This window comes from Aspergillus ochraceoroseus, assembly GCF_002846915.1.
Source record: "Aspergillus ochraceoroseus IBT 24754 chromosome Unknown P175scaffold_4, whole genome shotgun sequence".
NCBI classification, from domain to species: Eukaryota; Fungi; Ascomycota; class Eurotiomycetes; order Eurotiales; family Aspergillaceae; genus Aspergillus; species Aspergillus ochraceoroseus.
In genome coordinates, this window is record NW_024468479.1 from 609868 (window position 1) to 628960 (window position 19093).

At 49.8% G+C, this 19093-nt stretch overlaps 8 protein-coding genes across 8 annotated transcripts; 1 reads left to right on the forward strand and 7 right to left on the reverse strand.

Annotated features, from left to right (window-relative positions):
• Nucleotides 1-241: 241 nt before the first annotated feature.
• Nucleotides 242-803, reverse strand: P175DRAFT_0531994 (resistance to Congo red protein; the record flags this gene model as incomplete). The annotated part of the gene is made up of 3 exons (XM_040899927.1): nucleotides 242-521; nucleotides 584-697; nucleotides 778-803. 3 exons carry the CDS (start codon nucleotides 801-803, stop codon nucleotides 242-244), a joined length of 420 nt encoding a protein of 139 aa, XP_040752046.1.
• A 1570-nt stretch (nucleotides 804-2373) lies between these two features.
• Nucleotides 2374-3702, reverse strand: P175DRAFT_0225781 (ADP-ribosylation factor-like protein). The gene is made up of 6 exons (XM_040892631.1): nucleotides 3403-3702; nucleotides 3213-3285; nucleotides 3121-3140; nucleotides 2991-3053; nucleotides 2860-2931; nucleotides 2374-2803 (listed from the first exon to the last, which is right to left on the reverse strand). The coding sequence occupies exons 1-6, from the start codon at nucleotides 3450-3452 to the stop codon at nucleotides 2530-2532; spliced, it is 552 nt and encodes a 183-aa protein (XP_040752047.1). The 5' UTR covers nucleotides 3453-3702; the 3' UTR covers nucleotides 2374-2529.
• Nucleotides 3703-4420: 718 nt separating this feature from the next.
• P175DRAFT_0531996 (uncharacterized protein) lies at nucleotides 4421-6362 on the reverse strand (the record flags this gene model as incomplete). The annotated part of the gene is made up of 7 exons (XM_040899928.1): nucleotides 4421-4608; nucleotides 4676-4835; nucleotides 4892-4938; nucleotides 4995-5081; nucleotides 5146-5480; nucleotides 5544-5700; nucleotides 6353-6362. The coding sequence occupies 7 exons, from the start codon at nucleotides 6360-6362 to the stop codon at nucleotides 4421-4423; spliced, it is 984 nt and encodes a 327-aa protein (XP_040752048.1).
• Nucleotides 6348-10628, forward strand: P175DRAFT_0516319 (DNA-directed RNA polymerase I core subunit RPA135). Its single transcript, XM_040898903.1, has 3 exons — nucleotides 6348-7073; nucleotides 7144-9583; nucleotides 9648-10628. The coding sequence occupies exons 1-3, from the start codon at nucleotides 6573-6575 to the stop codon at nucleotides 10466-10468; spliced, it is 3762 nt and encodes a 1253-aa protein (XP_040752049.1). The 5' UTR covers nucleotides 6348-6572; the 3' UTR covers nucleotides 10469-10628.
• A 292-nt stretch (nucleotides 10629-10920) lies between these two features.
• On the reverse strand, nucleotides 10921-12422 carry pre2 (proteasome core particle subunit beta 5). The gene is made up of 6 exons (XM_040897128.1): nucleotides 12150-12422; nucleotides 11875-11982; nucleotides 11658-11813; nucleotides 11540-11588; nucleotides 11379-11488; nucleotides 10921-11320 (listed from the first exon to the last, which is right to left on the reverse strand). The coding sequence occupies exons 1-6, from the start codon at nucleotides 12279-12281 to the stop codon at nucleotides 10985-10987; spliced, it is 891 nt and encodes a 296-aa protein (XP_040752050.1). The 5' UTR covers nucleotides 12282-12422; the 3' UTR covers nucleotides 10921-10984.
• A 162-nt stretch (nucleotides 12423-12584) lies between these two features.
• Nucleotides 12585-15283, reverse strand: P175DRAFT_0557341 (uncharacterized protein). The gene is made up of 3 exons (XM_040900766.1): nucleotides 14747-15283; nucleotides 13485-13992; nucleotides 12585-13418 (listed from the first exon to the last, which is right to left on the reverse strand). Exons 1-3 carry the CDS (start codon nucleotides 15139-15141, stop codon nucleotides 12717-12719), a joined length of 1605 nt encoding a protein of 534 aa, XP_040752051.1. The 5' UTR covers nucleotides 15142-15283; the 3' UTR covers nucleotides 12585-12716.
• P175DRAFT_0226263 (uncharacterized protein) lies at nucleotides 15283-15923 on the reverse strand. The gene has a single exon (XM_040892633.1). The coding sequence runs from the start codon at nucleotides 15759-15761 to the stop codon at nucleotides 15423-15425; it is 339 nt and encodes a 112-aa protein (XP_040752052.1). The 5' UTR covers nucleotides 15762-15923; the 3' UTR covers nucleotides 15283-15422.
• Nucleotides 15642-18405, reverse strand: P175DRAFT_0501284 (uncharacterized protein). The gene is made up of 3 exons (XM_040897129.1): nucleotides 18230-18405; nucleotides 17888-18151; nucleotides 15642-17815 (listed from the first exon to the last, which is right to left on the reverse strand). Exons 1-3 carry the CDS (start codon nucleotides 18263-18265, stop codon nucleotides 16085-16087), a joined length of 2031 nt encoding a protein of 676 aa, XP_040752053.1. The 5' UTR covers nucleotides 18266-18405; the 3' UTR covers nucleotides 15642-16084.
• Nucleotides 18406-19093: the final 688 nt, after the last annotated feature.

The window sequence follows — 19093 nt, forward strand, 5'->3', positions numbered from 1 at the left end:
AGTCCAAGATATGGACATAGGAACCACTTAGAAAAACACACACACTAGAAACCATGACTGGCAGAGGAGAAGACCATGGTCTCCCATCCCTATGCAATAAAACACGCAAGAAACAATCCCAGGGGAATGAAAACGCCCGTACAGAGAGGGGGGGACGGGGGGAGAAAAAAATTTCACAGCCGTTAATTATTTTGATTTTGATTAGTTTTCGAGTTATCTCACAGCTATCGACGCTCCAAGTTTATGGCTTTGAGTTCGTAGGTGGTGGTGGTCCAGCAGGTGGCTGGTAAAGCCGTTCTCCTCCATAGTGCACATTAGGCGGCGATTGCAGCTCGATTCCAGTCTGTTGGCCCCCGAAGTATCCGTGAGTCGGCGGCTGAGCCGTGTACTGTGGTGGCGGTGGTTGTTGCTGGTAGTAAGGGTCTGCATATTGCTGCTGATATGGAGGTGGAGGAGCAAGCCAGCCTGTGCCTTGGTAGGGACGAAGACCGGTTCTGCGACGGCGTCTGGCGTTGAAACAACTACATCAGTCTATTAGAAGAATTCGTTGACATGATGGAAAGAAAGAAAAGGGCAAGCATACGCCAGGATGAAGAAGATAATCAGCGCCGCAACGACAATGACGGCAAAAGCGACCCAGCGACCCCAATCATACCAAGCATCTCCAGTGCATTGTTGGTTACCGTATTCGTACCAACTAGAGACATCTTAGTACCTATCTAGAAACTGAAGGGGATCTGGATATCCCAAAACAAAATACTATGATGGCAAACTGACCAATATCGACGATAGAGAATACCCATTGGTGGCGGAATCTGTAACTCCGATCTCTCAACCCGCGGCAGATGACGTCGATGAGACAGGTGACGACAGGGAAGGAAAAGCTAGAAGAAGAAAAAGGAGGAGGAGAATAACGAGAACAAGTGAGGGGGGGAAGAGATTATGGTAAAAGGCAGGGAAGGTCTGGAGCACGAATAAAAGGGATAGAGAGGTAGATGGTATGAGATGGAGAGAGTAGGGGGATTTCTGAAGGCAGCAACAAAAAAAACTGCGACGTGAGGATTTGTTGCGCCGATACCACTTGATCAATTGGGCCGCGTTGTGGCTGAGTAGACCCATCACTCATTTTTTTGGCATTTAGTAGTGAGTTAGTTAGTTAACTAGTTAACTATTGTAGATTATTAATTCTACAGAGTATGGTTCCCCTCTAATATGGAAATAAATGCCTTCAAAATGTGGTTGGTTTTGGTTTTCATTCATTATGTGAGATTATCATCTAACTAACTAACAGACTTGGGATGATAAATCCATATATAAATCCTTCAAAATTAATCCTGTGATCGTCGTCTCCGCAAGATTCCACAGTTCCACACCCATCGAACTTGATGACGCTGACGATTCCTTGGTAGTCGAGCCCCGTTCATAGGGCTATGCTATTGGAATAATCCCGTTGGTTTGACTACCTTGGGCTGTCAGAATGATGACGAATGCACTCGACTTAGGTATTCCTTTCTGGTCGTATTTGGTGATAGAAGTACCATTCCTAACAGTACCTCTAGGCTCCAGGGGAGTGAGAATTACGGGAAACCCTCGAAACAAGAATATAAAGATATAGATTGCAATCCAAGTGATGATCCTACGGAGTAGTCTGGGTAGATATTTTTACCTCCGAGAACATTAAGTTCCTGAACCACCCAGAACTAGGTTCCAGTTAAACCCCCAAAACAACACCATAGAGAGTAGGGGGAGGAGGGGATTGTATGATCATTTCCCAGGGATTAAATAACTAGTTAGATAGCTAGTACTAGTAGGAGGTACCTAAGTTCCCGTCTTCGCATCTGCAATGCCAACGCATCAGTTGGTCTGTGTGTTGTTGAGTCTAGTTTCTCTGCCCTTTCTTTCTCTTCTTTCGCTTCTTCTTCTTGGTTATTTCCCTTCCCCTGCCCCCCTTCATCGTCTTCGTTTCTCGACCATTGATTTTGGTCCTGCTTTGGATCCCGTTTATCCAGGGATGGTCTGATTTACAGTGTTTTCTCTCTCTCTCTTGTTTGGGTTACTCCGTGCCATGTTGAGCTGTGGCGACCGGGGGTTCGTCTTCGGTTCCTACTACCACATTTGCTGCGAGAAAATACTTCGTTGGGCACCAATCGCTTGGGCAAAAATACAATAATAGGACCCTGAGAATAATACACAAGATGGCTGATCGCAAAGACCGCATTCAAAAACGAGTGAATCACAGACTGACAAAACTGCTAAAAACAAACTCCCAAAAAATCTAGGAAAAAAAAAAGAAGACTAAACTGCAAGCACTAACTAGGAACGAGAGATTTTCGTTACACTTGTCGTGTTAAATCCGCCTGATCAACATTCAAAGACATCATTACATACGGGCCGAGAGCCACAATGCTTTGGGGGGAGGGGGGAATCTACAAGGGTTAAGGGCGATCATGAATGATGGGAGAAGATGTAGGAAAGAACCAGCTCGCCCGACCTTCAATGCAGCTCGTCGTGGGCCTTGTCGTTAGCTGGCTATCGACTGGATCGAGCGATTAACCAATGCAGGACAGCGTCGAGGTTTGTCTCTTCTTTTGCACTAATCCCGTAGCAGCTCACTTCGCGCCGCGTTATCGACTTAAGGTTCATCCGATCGATGAGTTCGTCAACCGACAGCTTATTCGGGAGATCGGATTTGTTTCCTAGCACCAACAGAGGGATTCCGTCGAGCGTGGGCTTGCTCATCAGATCATGTAACTCCTCGGTAGCGATGGGGAGCGCAGCCTTGTCCGCTGCGTCGACAATATACCTATTCGGAGGTCAGACTCGGTCACGACCACAGCCATCGTCGGATTCTATGCATACACTATCGCATTTACCCCCCGACAGTACCTCTCCCACATCGGTCGGAAGCGCGGCTGACCTCCTAGATCCCAGCTGCACATGGATTAGCAACGCCTTGCATGGAAAGCTAAATGATTCAGACAAGCACCGACCATTTGAGAGTCACATGGCCCTTTTGAACCCGTTTGGTATTGAACCCAATGGTGGGGATAGAACTGTGGTAGTCTTAGCCGAGACGGGCTACCCTCAAGCCTAGATTGCCCTACGAGTCAACGAACTTACTCTACAGTGAACTCGCCTCCCTAGAAGCACTCATATTAGCGTCGATGGTGGATGGCTCGTGGCGGAACTGTGAAACAGGATGCAAGACCTACCGCTAGCACACGCAACAAGGACGATTTTCCTGCATTCTGGAGGCCGATCATCGTGACATCCATTTCTGTCGCCCTAAATCCAACGTACTGCTCTTAGTGAACCAAAATTTGAAATTTGCGGGGACGGGCCGGGGGATTTCGGGGAGAACACCCTTGAAGGCGACAGCCTCTGGAACGGCGGCCCACTTACCAAAACATCCTCAAGAGCCAGTCATATATTGTCCGGAAAATACCCGCCATCGTTGCAACGGAGTCGCTTGTGGTCGGTTTTTTTTTGGGGGGGGGGAGGGGACGGCTGAGTGACAAGGAAGACAGAAATTGGAAAGAAAGGGGAAAAGCAAAAGGGAGGGAAGAAAACGACCGGTGTGGCAAGAGTCGGATGAGAAAAAAGCGCAGCTTGATCCAACGAGGTGGGTGACCTGACTGACTTGGAATGGTGGTGGGCGAACGAAATAATAAATTGAGGGTTAGGATAAGGGTTTTGACAAGGCCAAGTGGGGGATGGATGGATGGACAGGAGAAAGAAGTTGCGGAAAATGAGAGTTAGTTTGAGGTTGACTGCTGCTACACCAGTAGGAAAAGGCAGAAGTAGAAATAGAAGTAGAGGTTTCTGATAGTGATGGTGTGTAGACCAAGCCCACGAACGAAAGATTAATAGCCAGTCCGCTGAGAAAATCGAAAGGATTCCGAAGCGCCGTAGGAGAGAGATTGAGCGAGCGAGCGCAAAGATTAGAGCGACGCTAGGTGTGTAGAGCAGGGACTGCAGCTGCTGCAGCTGGGCGAACTGCAAGAGCGGAAGAAGAAGCAAAAGACAGCGGCAAGAAACATCTCCTCCAGGTTTTGGGGACCTTTCTTATTCTGATACCTCTGTACTCTGTATTTGTCGTGAAACCTGTACACGCATGGCCCATTGGAAGTTCCCTTGTTGCACTGCTGAGGGGAGCGAGCGCCTATTGTCGGATTTATAATGATCCTTAGGGGTAACTAGTTAGTTAGCTATTAACAGGCTTACTTTACTCTTTACTACTAACTAGTTATTTTAATAAAGAAATTCTTTAAAATCGTCAAGATATAATAAGCCTCTCGAATTAATATTTAACCTTCTATTTCTCCAGCATCACCCGCGGATAATGCTATCGGTTTTTGAAGAGCGCTCCTGATATACCAAAATCCGACCTTGGAATCTGGCTTCTGGGTTTGCTGCAGAATTACATATGGCGATGTATCCATTCATCTTCCGCTAGCTCCTTGGCTGAGCTCCGCTTGCCAGGCTCCCATTGTAGCATTTTGCGCATGAAACGTAGGAAAGCCTCTCTCTCCGCTGTCCCCTCGAGAGTGGTTTCCCTCTGTTCAAGCGGCACTAGACCAGTCAGTAAATCTTGGTTCAGGAAATCGCCTGAAGTAATCTAGTTAGTGGGGACTTTGACGCTGAGATTGATTTGTTATAAGAAACCTGCCTTCACTCGAAAAGAATTTGTCGCTCAGCTCCCCCTGGATAACAAGACTAGGAGGTGGGGGCCCGAGAAGGTTGATCATCTCGGCAAGATGGGCTCGGCTTCGGTATCTTTGAAATTCGGGGTCTTGGCCTGTAAATAAGGAACCACCTTCGTATATGTCCCAGATCTATAGAATGGCTATTAGTAGTGATTTTTGGACTATGGTCCGATTGTTATTCCCACCATGCATCCCACATTCCAAATATCTGCGCTGAACGTCCATGGAACGCCTAAAATCACTTCTGGTGCTCGGTAGATCTGAGGTTGAATAAATACCAAGTGGTACTGATCACGGTCTGGAGTTCGTACTCTTCAAAGTCAGTGAAGACTGAATCGTCCTTGATTCCGAACATGATGTTGTCAGCTTTAATATCTAGCATGGAAAAGAGGAGTGAGTAAATCATACAGGCTGGGCGATATAAGGGGTGGCTACAAACCAGTGTGTGCAATGTGGCACTCTGTATGAAGATAATCCAATGCTAGAAACAGATGATGAAGGACCACTGCGATGACTGGTGAGGGTAGTCTCTCTATTGGGTTGCGGCGTAAGAAAGCCAAAACACTCTCCCATAATGGGGGATGCACAAGACATCGATGCTTATCCTGAGGTCCGTCGATGTAAAACGTATCAAGTAACGTTCTTATCACGTCGCGGCCGGGATGGGTCGCAGGGGACTGCTCCATGTATTTATACATATTCAACTCGTTATCCACCTGTTGGCCCATATACGAAGCCTGAATAAAGATCTTGACCATGACATAACGCCGATCACTACAGAACTGATGTATGAGTATCTCTGATAAGCCAGTTTGGAAAATACTGAATCAATCTTACTCCATGTCCCGTGCAAGCCACACCGTTGACGTAGACCCAAATCCTAACTTACCGATCACTTGATACCGCTGGTTGATGACTTCTCCAATTCGAGTTGGATAATACTGCGAGGCGATATAATCTGGTAGAGTCTCTTCTTCAACCTTGGGCCAGTCGGCTAAACGAACGAAGTTGGGGTTGGAGAAATTGAGAGATTTCCATCTCCGCCCGAGCTAAGGAAGAGAATGCAAAAGTAACGAGAATATAGCCTAATAAAAGGTAATCTGGATATTAAGGAGGGAAATGAACATATTTCAGGTACCTAGGTAGAGTTAAGAGAGAGTAAATTGTTTTGGTCGCCGAAAGCACGCGCCAAGGGCGAGAGATGGATGTTGGTCCAATTAGAACTAGACCAAGAGGAAATCTTGTTGAATTTTGCCGTGGATAGATATATGTCAATGGAGAAATACGCTTTATTTATTTCTCTAGTATACTGGACTTATTGCAGTGTAACTCAACTAGAGGCTTTCGCTGGACCTAGTTACTATGTAGAAAACACTCTGCCTCAGGCCTCTAAATCCAACGTGACTTACTACAACTATGGAACCACTAGGCCCCTTTTGGAAATCGCATGTATTAGTCAGACCATCCCTAAGCGAGCACAAGCGAGAGCCTAGGCAGAATTACACCGCTTTTCCCACAGCAACCTTGTGTCCTGAGGCGCCAAAGAGCTATCAGCACGTGATGATATCTGTCCGCCAGATCCACCTCGAAAAATTTCCCTGTCAAGCGTCCAGAGCAGAGGCTTCTTTTGCTTCCTGCCAGCACACCTGCTTCCATTGCGGGTCGCTTTGCTCTTTTTCATTGCCGATTATCTCATTGTGACCCTAGATATTATTTACCGCAAGGGTCCCCGGTGCTATCGGTACCTTGCACACCGGTTTTTCCCAGCTCGACCCCAAGTCCAAGGACGAGTCAAAAGCTGCATGAAAATCTTCATCCTGTGAGAGAGAAGCACAAGAAACGGCCGACTGAGAAAAAGAATTCACCATGGCCCCGGCCGCGACAGACACCAATTGGTCTGTCAACTACGATGTCCTCAGACGAGAGAAGCTTTTCCGAAATCCTCCCGAGGATCACACCGCATACCCCTCCCTGGCGGCCTCAATCAAGCCGCACGTCGACTCCTTCAATGCTCTGTTTGAAGATAGCAGGGTTTTGGAGGCAGGTCTAAAAGACATTGGCACTAAAACCTTCGTCGATGAGCTGGTCGAGACTCCTGATGAGAAAAAACAGCGCCTGGCGGAAGGACGAAAAGCCCCCAGGCGCAACCGCCTCCACGTTCGCATTAAGGAAGTTTTTCTGGAGAAGCCGGCTATCCCTTTGGCAAATAAATTCACCGCTCGCAACCGCAGTATCTACCCATCAGAATGCAGAGAACGACATGCGACATACCGTGGAAAGCTCCGCGCGAAGATTGAGTATCGAGTGAACAATGCAGACTGGGTTGAGGCAGTCAGAGAACTGGGACAGGTTCCCATTATGCTGAGGGTGAGTATACTGACCTTTTCATTTGGAACTCCTGCAATTTGATTTACGGATCTGACGCAAATAACTTCAGTCCAACCGATGTCATTTGGAAAAGGCGACGCCCGCGGAACTCGTCCAACACAAGGAAGAATCGGAAGAACTAGGCGGCTATTTTATCGTCAATGGTAACGAAAAGTTGATTCGTATGCTGATCGTTGGACGGAGGAATTACCCCATGGCAATTATCCGTAACAGCTTCGCAAACCGTGGCCATTCCTATACGAAATTCGGTGTCCAAATTCGATCCGTGCGCCCAGACCAGACATCGCAGACGAACGCTCTACACTATCTTAGCGATGGAAATGTGACCTTCCGCTTCTCCTGGCGCAAAAATGAGTACATCATTCCTGTTGTGATGATCCTCAAAGCTCTCGTAGAGACAAATGACCGTGAAATTTTTGAAGGAATTGTCGGAAGTGCCTCCTCTGAGGGTATCAAGAATACATTCGTCACGGATCGAGTGGAGTTGTTGCTCCGAACATACAAAGCATATCGTATTCACAGCCGTGCCGAGTGCCGGTCATTTATTGGAGAAAAATTCAAGCCCGTCCTTGGTGTTCCGATGGACATTTCTAATGAGGAGGCTGGTGCTGAATTCCTGCGTAAGGTTGTCTTGCCTCACCTCGGCAACCAGAACGTCTCGGAGACCCAGGACTACGACAAATTCAAGATGCTAATGTTTATGATTCGGAAACTCTATGCCCTCGTCGCGGGTGACTGTGCTCCCGATAACCCTGATGCTGTCTCCAATCAAGAAATTCTGCTGGGCGGCTTCCTCTATGGAATGCTCTTGAAGGAGAGACTGGAGGAATGGGTACGGTCATTTGGCCCTATTCTTAGGGACTGGTCCAACCGCAACCACGGGGCCCGATTCACAGATCCAGCCTTCGAAAGAGATTTCTTGAGCAAGGTTGTCAAACGGTCTAACGAGAACATTGGAGGTGCATTGGAGTATTTCCTCTCGACTGGTAATCTCGTCAGTCCTACGGGTCTTGACTTACAGCAGACATCTGGTTACACAGTCATGGCGGAAAAGATCAACTTCTACCGATTTATCAGTCATTTCCGAATGATCCACAGAGGTAGTTTTTTCGCGCAGCTTAAGACCACTACTGTCCGTAAGCTTCTTCCTGAGAGCTGGGGCTTCCTGTGCCCCGTCCATACTCCTGATGGATCGCCTTGTGGTCTTCTTAACCATCTTGCCCATAAATGTCTGGTGGCAACCAACGATGTTGAAGTTCCCCATCTTCCAAAGCTCCTTGTTCAGCTCGGCGTTCGCAGTGAATCGTCCGTTTCATTGGACGAGAGTGTTTGCGTCCAGCTGGATGGAAGGATCGTCGGATACTGCTCCCCCAAACAAGCCCGCGTGGTTTCCAACACCCTAAGACACTGGAAGGTCTCTGGCATGCACAATATTCCTCTGGAATTAGAGATTGGCTATGTTCCCAATTCCAACGGTGGCCAGTACCCTGGAGTCTACCTTTTTTCACAAGCCGCTCGTATGTACCGTCCAGTCAAGTACTTGCCTCTCGACAGGCTCGACTACGTGGGCCCATTCGAGCAGCCATTCATGGAAATTGCATGCTTGCCGTCCGACCTGGTCTCGGGTGTTTCGAGTCATATCGAATATACTCCCACCAATATCCTCTCCATCGTTGCCAACATGACGCCTTTCTCCGATTATAACCAGTCTCCTCGTAACATGTATCAGTGCCAGATGAGCAAGCAGACAATGGGAACACCAGGTACTGCTATCAATTACCGTACAGACAACAAGCTTTATCGACTACAAACCGGACAAACGCCCATTGTCCGACCTCCCCTCTACAATGCCTATGGTTTGGACAACTTCCCCAACGGTACGAATGCAGTTGTGGCTATTATCTCATACACTGGTTACGACATGGACGACGCTATGATTATCAATAAATCTTCCCACGAACGTGGATTCGGTTACGGTACGATTTACAAGACCAAAGTTCATTCTCTTGACGAGAATGATTCACGACGAACCAAGTCCCGACACGGAATCGCCAAGCTCTTCGGCTTTGCCCCGGGGAGCGAGATTCGGGCTGAGTGGCGTGCTACTCTTGACGAAGACGGTCTTCCTCATATCGGTGCTCGCGTGACAGAAGGCAGTATTGTTGCTGCATACCACACGGTGCGGTATGATGCTACTTCAGACTCGTACGTGAACGTTGATGGTATCACCCACTTCGTTAAGTACAAGGACACCGAAGAAGGATACATCGACAGCATCCGTATCATGGGATCAGAAACTGGTGCTGAGCCTTGCCAGGCCATTAGCGTCAAATACCGTGTTCCCAGAAAGCCCATCATTGGTGACAAGTTCTCTTCACGTCACGGACAAAAGGGTGTCTGCTCTCAACTGTGGCCTGCAGTCGACATGCCATTCTCTGAGAGTGGAATCCAGCCAGACTTGATTATCAACCCTCACGCTTTCCCTTCGCGTAAGAGCCCCCGTTCCACAATACAAACTTTGAGTTTTCTCTCAATATCTAACGAACTCGTCAGGTATGACAATCGCCCAGATGATTGAATCAATGGCTGGCAAGGCCGGTGCTCTTCACGGCCACCCGCAAGACTGCACTCCCTTCCAATTCTCCGAAGAAAATACCGCAACCGACTTCTTCGGCGAACAGCTCCGCAAAGCCGGCTACAACTACTACGGAAACGAACCCCTCTACTCCGGCATTACAGGCAAGGAGTTCGCGGCTGACATCTTCATCGGCGTCGTCCACTACCAACGTCTCCGTCACATGGTTAACGACAAATTCCAAGTTCGTACAACTGGTCCCGTTAACAACCTCACGGGCCAACCCGTCAAGGGCCGTGCCAAGGGTGGTGGTATCCGTGTCGGAGAAATGGAACGCGACTCACTGATCGCCCACGGCGCCGCTTTCCTTCTTCAAGACCGTCTCATGAACTGCTCGGATTCCCAGCGCACATGGATCTGTCGCGACTGCGGCTCCTTCCTCTCCACACAGGTGGCTGTTTCCTCAGCTGGATCCAGCAAGGCCCGGTTAGCAGCTAAGGCTGCTTCTGGTGGACAGCACCAGCAGAACAACAACAACAACAACAACAGCAGCAGCAGCAGCAGCAGCAGTTCTGCCTCTGCTGCGCTAGGCGGCACAACTGGTATCGTTCGGTGTAGGCGCTGCGCTCGAGAAGCGGTCTTCGAGGACTCCCGCGCTGTGGTCTGGGAAGACGGAGATGGCCACCGCTATGTGGGCGGCGATAATGTCACTGTTGTTGCTGTGCCGGGTGTCCTGCGTTACCTGGATGTCGAACTTGCAGCCATGGGTATCCGGATGAAGTTCCGTGTTGATAATTAATGACCTCTCATGCATGCATACCTGTCTGTCCCACCTTTTTTTTTTTTTTACAAGGGGGAAACTAGATAAGGTGGGATAAAGAAAAAGAGAATGAATGAGAAGAAAAAATGAAAAGGAAAGAAAATGTGTATTGCCAAAAAAAAAAAAAAAAAAAAAGAAAGGCTCAAGGCTCACTCACTACAAAAAGCACGTTTATAGATGGAGAGCGTTCGTTTTTCAGCAATATTGGTTTTGAAGATATCTCTGTATTTATTTATTTATTTTTTATCTCTCTTCTATTCCTATTCCTCTGGGATGTATCTATTTGTTTATTTGTTGGTAATGACATTTGGTAATTTCCTCTACAAGGTATTATTATTGTTATATGTATTCGGATTTGAGGATGCAGGATCTATGTGAATACCTAGGAGATCCCATACCTGACTATGCAAAATACCAAGTATCAAAAGAGTAGGAAGTTTAGTAGTATTGGATGCCTAAACAATCATGATGACTACTATGTAACGAAACAACCCTCTACAGCTCCGATGTGACATTCGAGAACTCGCCTTTCTCCAACTTCGTCTTCCAGAATATAGGGTTCATGTCGTCGAAGCCGTGGTGGACCCAGCCCTCTTCCTTGACGTGATACAGATTGATGAAACCACCAGAGTAAGCGTCACGGTGCATAGCAGCCAAGATACTCCTCCGGCCGAGCTCGAGAGCCTCCTCTTCGGTCAGGTCGTAGCGGTAGTTAGCGTCGAGCACACCGTAAGCGAAAGTCTGACCGGATCCGACACAGAACAGGTTTCCAGGGAGTCGGGTGCCGTCGGAGTCGATGTAGTACAGGGCGGGGCCTTCTTGTGGTGTCATCTACATTGCATGTCAGCTTGTGCTTTGAGAATGAGAAACGGGGGTCGTGGTCACATACGCCTGCCAACATCGTTCCCATGCTCAGGCCCATTCCTTTGTAGGAGTATGTGAGATTTGCGAGGATTTTGGACGCGGCTGCGACTGTGATACGACGCTTGTGGCGGATTTCTGCTTGAAGTTAGAATTGCAAATAGCTTGCGGGGAAGTGCTCGGGCTTACCGTGAAGTGTGCATTGTTGGCTCAGATATCTCAGCCAGTATTGACAGTCCTGGAATAACCCGTTAGGAGGACAACTTCTAGTATAAATTTACCCTTAAAATATAGGAGAAGAACGTACTGCTGCACCTCCTGCCATGGTACCCAAGAGACCAGGGGTGGGTTCATTGCCGGCCTTATCCTCGCCACGACTCAATCGCGAGACAGGAATAACCTTCTTCACGGTCTGACTGGCAATCCAGTTTCCAGCCGTTGCTCTGGAGTCTGTCGCGACAATCTAGCACATCAATCGTCAGCACGCCCGTGCGAAGGAGGGGTGGTTGGGGGGGGGGGAGTACAATTCCGCCCTGGAATCGGAAAGCCAGCGTTGTTGTTCCGTGAGCAAGTTTAATGGGACAGCTAGGATTGGAGTGGTCATCGGTCATGGCACGGAGGAAGGCAGAAGACTAGATAGAGACGATAAAAAGAAGGATAAAGTCAGTCAATGCTTTTCCACATGGTTCAAGTCAGAGGGAGGTCAGGGTCTATGCGTGTTCTGGGAAGTAGCCTCAACAACACCTCAGACGCTTGACTCCAATACTGCAACAGCTCTCTAAGTGTGATAGAAACTCACGTTTGCAACTGGGGGGAGGTTGAACTTGAGCGAGATTGGAGGCAGGCTCTCTGTGAGGTCATGCTGTTCTCGCTCCGAGTAGAACTCGTTCTGATGCGGCGCGCGAGAGTACTGGCGGACCAATGTATCCATGATGTGCGAATAATGGCAGAGATGGGAGTGTACAGTAACAGAAAGTGAAGAGAGGATGGAAAGGATGGGGAGGATGATGGTTGAAGCTCTGGACGGCAGCTGGGAGCTTTCGTTGCGGTGATGCTGGAGAGCTTCCCAAACGAGTCTCGGTCCGCGTAGTCAGGCTGCCTGCTGGCGTGCGGCATCCAATAATCGTCGCCCGGCCCGGACTATAGTTAGTCCATGGGTCACGTGTTGATACCTGAAATGTGAGGCTTTCATCATGTCTCTCTCTACTCTCATCATCTCAACACTCCCCTGCTACCAAAAGCATGGATGATAGTTCCTGTGAAAACTTCCCTTACGTATGAATTATCAACATGGAAAGCCTAAGTACATTTTCGGAGTTCCCGGAAGCACACAAAATATAAAAGAACAATATACACAATTTCCTGTTCAAATGGGGACCGCAATGGGCTGTGCCTGGGTTCCCAGAGCTCCAACGAGGCGAGGAGGTTCGCTCTTCTTCTTGCGGATAACGAAACCTGCAGACGAAACAGATCCGTTGACTTCGCGAGTGGAGTCTGACATTGAAACTGCATCCACCCCTGCCACTTCTCGTTCCAACGCAGTAGTGGGTTGAGCACCCGCTGCCGCCCTCGCCTGCTCTTCCTCCAGGATGTCAGCTTCCATCATCGGGGCCTCCATGGTATGGACCTCGGCGTGGGGGACAATGACCTCCGGTTCCCCCATCTGAGCTTCTTCTTCAGCGGCTTCCTCAGCGCGGACCTCCTCTACCTCTTCTTCCCTGGATATGGTGGTCGCTTGGGATTCCATGACTGGCACCTCCTGACCCTCCTCGTGGACTCTCTGGGCAGGGGGAGGGAGGAGAGTGGCTGTGGGGACAGTTCCCGCTGCAATTTCAACAGGCTCAACGGTGCTTTCCCAGCCGCGGATATCTTTCTCGGCATCTTCAATAATCTGCTTAGCCTCATCACCACGGTCATATTCCTTGGGTTGATCTCCAGGAATCACAGGGGTGTCGTCGAGACAGTTGAGCAAGCGACGGGCATGCTGAGCCAGAAGGATTTGTTTCTCACCCCGCTCAATCACAGCGGCTAAATGGACGTCAAAAGCCTCCTTGAACCTCTGTCGAGTCTGTTGAAATCACATTCTTAGAACAAGTGCGAGACCGGATACCTGTCAACAAGAAGCACCACTTACTGTATTAGTCAACTGAGCTTCCGCAACGAGGCTCTGCGCCTCTGCTCTCACGAGTTCCTGCTCGAGCGTATCTATCCTGCTGCTATTAGGCTCCTTCCACTTGAGACGCTGGATCTCATCTGCGATTTTGGCTCGATGATCGCGCGTCGGCTGGACTGAACCCTCCGTGTCGCGGATATGCTTCAGGATGGTGCGGTATTCGTCAAGGCTCTGCGCGTAGGTATCCTCCTGCTCGCCCATCTCAGCCAGAAGAACGCTTATCTTGTCCGAGATATCCGCGATGGCATCGTCCTCAGTCGAATCTCCCCACTCCGAGAGCTGGGAGGCAATCGACACGCGCTGTCTACCCGCACTCTCATGGGCGCTAATTGCGGCATTCTCGCTCTTAATCACCCGATTCATTTTCTTGCTGAGCTGGGGCTGCTGAAGGCCGCGGAATGTCGAGATGCTGAAGCGGTGGCGACCTCCATTAGTAGAGCTTCTTCTTTTGCCAGAAAGAGTTCGGTGCCTGTTGATGGGTCAGTGGCTCGCTCTGCTAATCTATCTTCTTGAGACTCGTACATGTTTGCGTCGGCTTTAATCAAAGAAAATTATGCGGTCTGTCGTTTGTCCGACTCAACAACGAGGTAGGAGGTTCAATGATGTGGCAACTAATATATACAGTGACTTGTCGTCGAGTGAAGGTGGATTGCGCCTTCCTGGCCGACGATTGATGGCTGAAGAATCTTTAGTCGATCTGTGTGCAAAACAATACGTTTCACTCAGATAGCCCGAAAGAGGCTCACGAGTATTTTGAAGTTCATATCTCGGAAATGATCACTTGCGGCGAGTTAATCTATGCTCATCACAGCTTTATGTCGAACCCATCCAGAACTTCGTGACGTCATGCGGGATACACGGATGTTGAGGTCATTGGCCGGATGCAGACAATGCACATGATGGATGGGTTCGTGGGTTCTGTGGAGTCTATTTCATGAGGCGAAAGTGATAGAGTTATCCGATCTGTGGAGCACAGGTGGCTGTATCGGCCCAATTATGTTTCCTATTTGGGTAATATCCTTCCTACTACTACCAAGAATACAGAACACTACTACACAATAACACTATTAATGAAATGATTGAACAATGGTCCTAAGTACTTCGTACGCAGTACACCCAACCGGGAGCATTCGATCTCTTCCTTCCTTCCCTCCTACCGAGCAGGAATATATACAATTTCCTTCTCTCTCCTCCTAACCCCCCATCCATCTGGCTCAACATACCCCCCCACATATCTAGACCCGGATACCCCCTCCCGAAAACGATGACCGACGCGCACCGGTGCCGACAGAAGCGCCGTTTCTTCACGTACCCGTGCCCGGGTCCGGGTCCGGGTCCGGGTCATCGTGACAGTCGTATATGACGACCGTGGCGAGCGCGCAGGATTGCAATACGAAGAAGATGAGAACGAGGGTCGCGGGGCATGGGAAGAGTAGATAACTATTGCTGCTGTGCTGGGGCTGGAGTGGCAGACACCAGGGAGAGGTAGAGGGGGAGTCCATCTTCGATGTAGATGAGCAGGAAGAAAGGAGACTCGTACTGGTTGGGGACGGTATTCTGTGACTCGGACAGAAGGCTCGTCGGCCTCCGGGGAAGTGTCTATGTCGACGAAACACATGGTGGATAGGTGTATCTGTGTAGACCCTTGTGCTTGGGATGTACCTGTAGTGATGGATACAGGAGATGAAATGTTGGAACTGCGATTCGGGGAAGAAAGCTAAACTCCTGTAAGAGAAGATATAATTGCGATAGCCTCGAACAAAAGAAAGAGAGAGAGAGAGAGAAATATCTTTTTAGATCTGCGCGTATTGTTCGCGATGACCTGGTCGAAATCACTTGATCGGAACAGTCAGGGTTGTCATGCGGCGGATGATATTGCCTGGTGATGCCCAGTTCAGCTTAAGAGAGGGTGTGGAAGGAAGTGGGATACAGTGATCTACACGCGATCCCTTTAGGAACTATTTGCAACCGTTTTATAGAGGGGTTTATGGAACATCTGGGCCGGCATGAGTTGGGCTGGAGATGGACTTGGGCCAGGCAGGGCATACATGGGGGATCCCGAGGTTCTTTGTGATATAGGAAGGGAAGGGAAATGTACAGTCCCGAGAGGTTTATTGGGGGACTACAAGTAGACATGTATCTTGTTATGATTGAACTCAACCCAAACAATAAAAGAACAGTCGATGAGTATGAAATCATCCGAGATGTTGGATAGTTATATGAAGAAGAACTGTGCATCTGTCATCAGGGCGGTCACATGGAGAGAGAAAGAGAGGGAAAGGCAATATAATATGTAGAACTTTGATTAGGGGATCATCGCTCGTCTCTGCATCGAGAAAAGTGAGATGGAATGGTTGCAGGAGACATAAAAGATCAATCTTAAATTTTACACCTGTCTACTGCCTTCCTCTCTCCCTCTCCCCCATCAAAGGGAGAGAGAGTCTAGGCATGAAGAAGAAAAGAAAAGGACAAACCAGCGCCGAAAAATGGCCAGGACCAACAACACCTCTGTAAAGCACACCAACAACCGATAAAAATATCCCAAACCCAGCCTACCCAAATCAAGACATGTCGTCTGCATCATGGTGATGGGTGTTCTCATTATCCGATGCGTGGAATGCATCTCCAAAGGCCGAGTTCTCCAGATCCGGGAGGTCTAACCCGTCGTTTTGTTCGGAGTATGCGGCGAGCGCATCGCCGGCACTGTCCATGTTGGTAAAGTCGAAATTGGCTCCGTCGAGGCTAGTATCTGCGCCGGGACCTCCAGGCGTTAAGCCCTGGAGGCCGCTGCCTGGTGTTCCAATTCCTTGTAGAGAGCTCTCGCCAAGAGTGTTCTTGTCTAGCCCGTCGCCTTTCTTTTCTTCGTTGACCATCACCCAGTCACCAGTCTCACCCGAAGCAGTGCCTGCCTGTGGAGCATCCCCAAGGTCCATTTCCACATCCAAGCCAGCCAGAGACTGACCGCCTGTGGCGGGCTGTGCGGGCACATTGGGTGCTCCTGGGACGCCTGTTACAGTAGTAGGTGCATTTGTCGATACCGGAGGTTCCTGAGCAGTGACTCCAGGTGTACCGAACTGATCCAGCAAATGAGTGTCGCCATGGTCCATTTCAATGTCGCCTTCGCCTGTCCTCTGCTCCGGTTCGATCTTTTCCAGCAAACCACCCTTCTGCATGCACGAGACTTTGGGTTCCGGGACAATCTGCCTCTCCCAGGCAGCCTCGACGTCGTGAACGATATCGTCCACCTTGTATTTCGCCTTGTGCTCAATCGGCGCAAGAGGCATGTTATCCTCGTCAGTAGGAATCTCGATGCGGCCTTCCAACCTCCAGATCTCGGATCCAGTCTCTGCGGGTTCTGCAGCGGCATCGCGCAACTTGACCTCTGCATCTTTGAGTAGCGAGGTACGGTTGAACTTTTCCATCCGTCGCGCGTGTTGCTGCTTAAGCTTTTCGATCTCTGCCGTCATATCAGCCACTTTCTTGGCAACCCGATCGGCGAATTCTTTGGCCTTTTCAGGTTCTAGAGGAGCTGCCTGCTTAGACTCATTGGTCCCTGCCTGGTCACTGCTGACGGGCCTGACTGGGGCATCAAAGAAACCTGCTGTCAATGATTCCAATTCGCCTTTGCGGCCGAGGCCAAGAGAAGTCGGGGTGATTTGGCTGATGGCATAAGGGGAGGCCAAAACCTCCTCCATCCACTCGTGGTGCTGCTGATATCTCATCTTGCTGACCTCCCGGGGGGTCAGAAGGTCCATGATATCGCCGGCGGAAACGTCTTCATCCTCGAGAGCAAAGTCGGCTGTGGCCGCATTGGCTGCTGTCGACTGAGCGCGGTGTCCCCGCGGCACCTTCGCTGGGGCTGCGCCTGTGGCTTGCGGTACCACGGCGCCAGGTGCTGGGTAGAATGTCTGGCGGCCGACCATTGCATTTGGGTACGCCGTCTGCGCTTGTTGGTAGCCTTGTGGACCCATCTGGGGCGGGAAGCTGATCGCGGGCCAGTTATTTCGGTCGTGCAGCATGAAGTCTTTGCGTGCCAATTGACCTTGACTCTGCAGGAAACGGCGCTGAGCCAACATGCCTTGGACCTGGGGGAGGAGGGGGATTCGGTTGGCGGGGATGTGCTCTTGAGGAGGCGCCCTTGAGTAGTGTACAATCCATAGCGAAGGGTCTGGTGGAGGTAGGCTAGGATTCGGGACCTTGTTTGGGAGAAGTCTATATCGCCTGCGACAGTGAATGGCGACAGACTCATTGGGGGGGTGATAACCACTACGATGCAGCCACATTTCCACGAGCTGAAGCCGGTTTTGTCAGTCATTTTTGAGAGGTTATCAAGTCAATTCGAGTCGATCAACTGGAGGACATACGTAACCGCGGGCTTCGAAGGTGAAAGCTTGCTCGACGTCCGCCCAGACATACCCATCGCTGGCAAAGTTGGTGCCCAGGTGGTTCAAGGGCTGCCAAGTAAGCATCACAGTGCCATCTTGAGGGCCATCGAGAAAGGTCCAGTGCATAGGTTGCGCTTCCCGGACGACCTTGGGTGCGGAAAGGAGGTACTCAACGACAGTGTCGGTGGGCATCATATGCATCAAAGGGTACCGGTGTCGGGAGATGAGATGCATATGGGGCAGCTAATGAAAATCAAGGTAGATCTAGTCAGTGATTTGATCGTCATGACATCGTGGGAGCTTGCAATTCGGTGGCCATACCAACTGCCCAGGGACACGGCTGGCAGGGTCATCCATTGTGACCAGACAGCGTGATAGCTGATAACCAATGCAATCAATGGAATCGCGAAAGTAGCGCAGAGATTACAGAGCGATGACAGAGATCAGCATTCGAGATGGGAGGGGGAATGACACCCGCGGGTCTCAGGCGATTCAGTCGATGGAGGCAATAATCGAGCGTATCTCAGCGACCGTAAACGCGACGCGGAAATTTGAGGTTCAGTGTTCAAGCCACAGTGGCTGATGGGACATGGTGCGCCACCGTCAGGCTCCGGGAGATCGACACCTGATAGACAGGGCATCAATTCACCTCTGTGACAATGGAACTTGGTTTCACTTTCATTTCGCATGCATGCATCCAGTGATTCATGTTTTGTGTTTCATTTCCAGCCTCTCGGAATGTTTCCCTCGTTTCTACCCCTGCATCGATCACGTTGGAACGAGCAGCCTGTAAAATCTACGTCCGGACTCGGGGAACATGCAATCCGGGCCTCTCGAGGAGGCAAGGGCAATTCATCCAGCCATCGACATCTACATATCCAACCACCCCAATCCTACGCCCCCCTAGCTTGACACTTATGAATCTGATGTTGAGTGCGCAAGGATGAAACGATAGCCCATATCCGAAGCCATATCTAAGGTAGGGCCTTCCTGTGGTTTCATCCAACAAGCTTCGACCAGCCACTATTAGTTCCTCTGCGCCATCTTTGATTGGATTGTGCACCTAGGGAGCTCTCTCCAAGTCATTCATGGCTGCATATTTTGACAAGTCGGCTGGGGGAGATCGGGAAGTTTCATATCCGACTGAAGAGTACGGAATGCGACTGGACTCTGGGGTATCGTGTC

Coding starts and splice junctions, on each gene's coding strand:
- P175DRAFT_0501284 (XM_040897129.1), bottom strand. CDS start 18,265: ATGGATGACCCTGCCAGCCGTGTCCCTGGGCAGTTG. Junction 18,152..18,229: donor GCCGTGTCCCTGGGCAGTTG/GTATGGCCACCG, acceptor GATTTTCATTAG/CTGCCCCATATGCATCTCAT. Junction 17,816..17,887: donor CCTTCGAAGCCCGCGGTTAC/GTATGTCCTCCA, acceptor AACCGGCTTCAG/CTCGTGGAAATGTGGCTGCA.
- P175DRAFT_0557341 (XM_040900766.1), bottom strand. CDS start 15,141: ATGTGTTTCGTCGACATAGACACTTCCCCGGAGGCCGACGAGCCTTCT. Junction 13,993..14,746: donor GGGTCTAGATATGTGGGGGG/GTATGTTGAGCC, acceptor ACCCATCAACAG/GCACCGAACTCTTTCTGGCA. Junction 13,419..13,484: donor AAGCTCAGTTGACTAATACA/GTAAGTGGTGCT, acceptor TGATTTCAACAG/ACTCGACAGAGGTTCAAGGA.
- P175DRAFT_0225781 (XM_040892631.1), bottom strand. CDS start 3,452: ATGGCGGGTATTTTCCGGACAATATATGACTGGCTCTTGAGGATGTTT. Junction 3,286..3,402: donor TGGCTCTTGAGGATGTTTTG/GTAAGTGGGCCG, acceptor CGTTGGATTTAG/GGCGACAGAAATGGATGTCA. Junction 3,054..3,120: donor GGAGGCGAGTTCACTGTAGA/GTAAGTTCGTTG, acceptor AGACTACCACAG/TTCTATCCCCACCATTGGGT.
- P175DRAFT_0516319 (XM_040898903.1), top strand. CDS start 6,573: ATGGCCCCGGCCGCGACAGACACCAATTGGTCTGTCAACTACGATGTC. Junction 7,074..7,143: donor AGGTTCCCATTATGCTGAGG/GTGAGTATACTG, acceptor AAATAACTTCAG/TCCAACCGATGTCATTTGGA. Junction 9,584..9,647: donor CCCTCACGCTTTCCCTTCGC/GTAAGAGCCCCC, acceptor CGAACTCGTCAG/GTATGACAATCGCCCAGATG.
- P175DRAFT_0226263 (XM_040892633.1), bottom strand. CDS start 15,761: ATGCACAGTTCTTCTTCATATAACTATCCAACATCTCGGATGATTTCA.
- pre2 (XM_040897128.1), bottom strand. CDS start 12,281: ATGGATACATTGGTCCGCCAGTACTCTCGCGCGCCGCATCAGAACGAG. Junction 11,983..12,149: donor ACCTCCCCCCAGTTGCAAAC/GTGAGTTTCTAT, acceptor GTCTCTATCTAG/TCTTCTGCCTTCCTCCGTGC. Junction 11,589..11,657: donor CCATGGCAGGAGGTGCAGCA/GTACGTTCTTCT, acceptor GGGTTATTCCAG/GACTGTCAATACTGGCTGAG.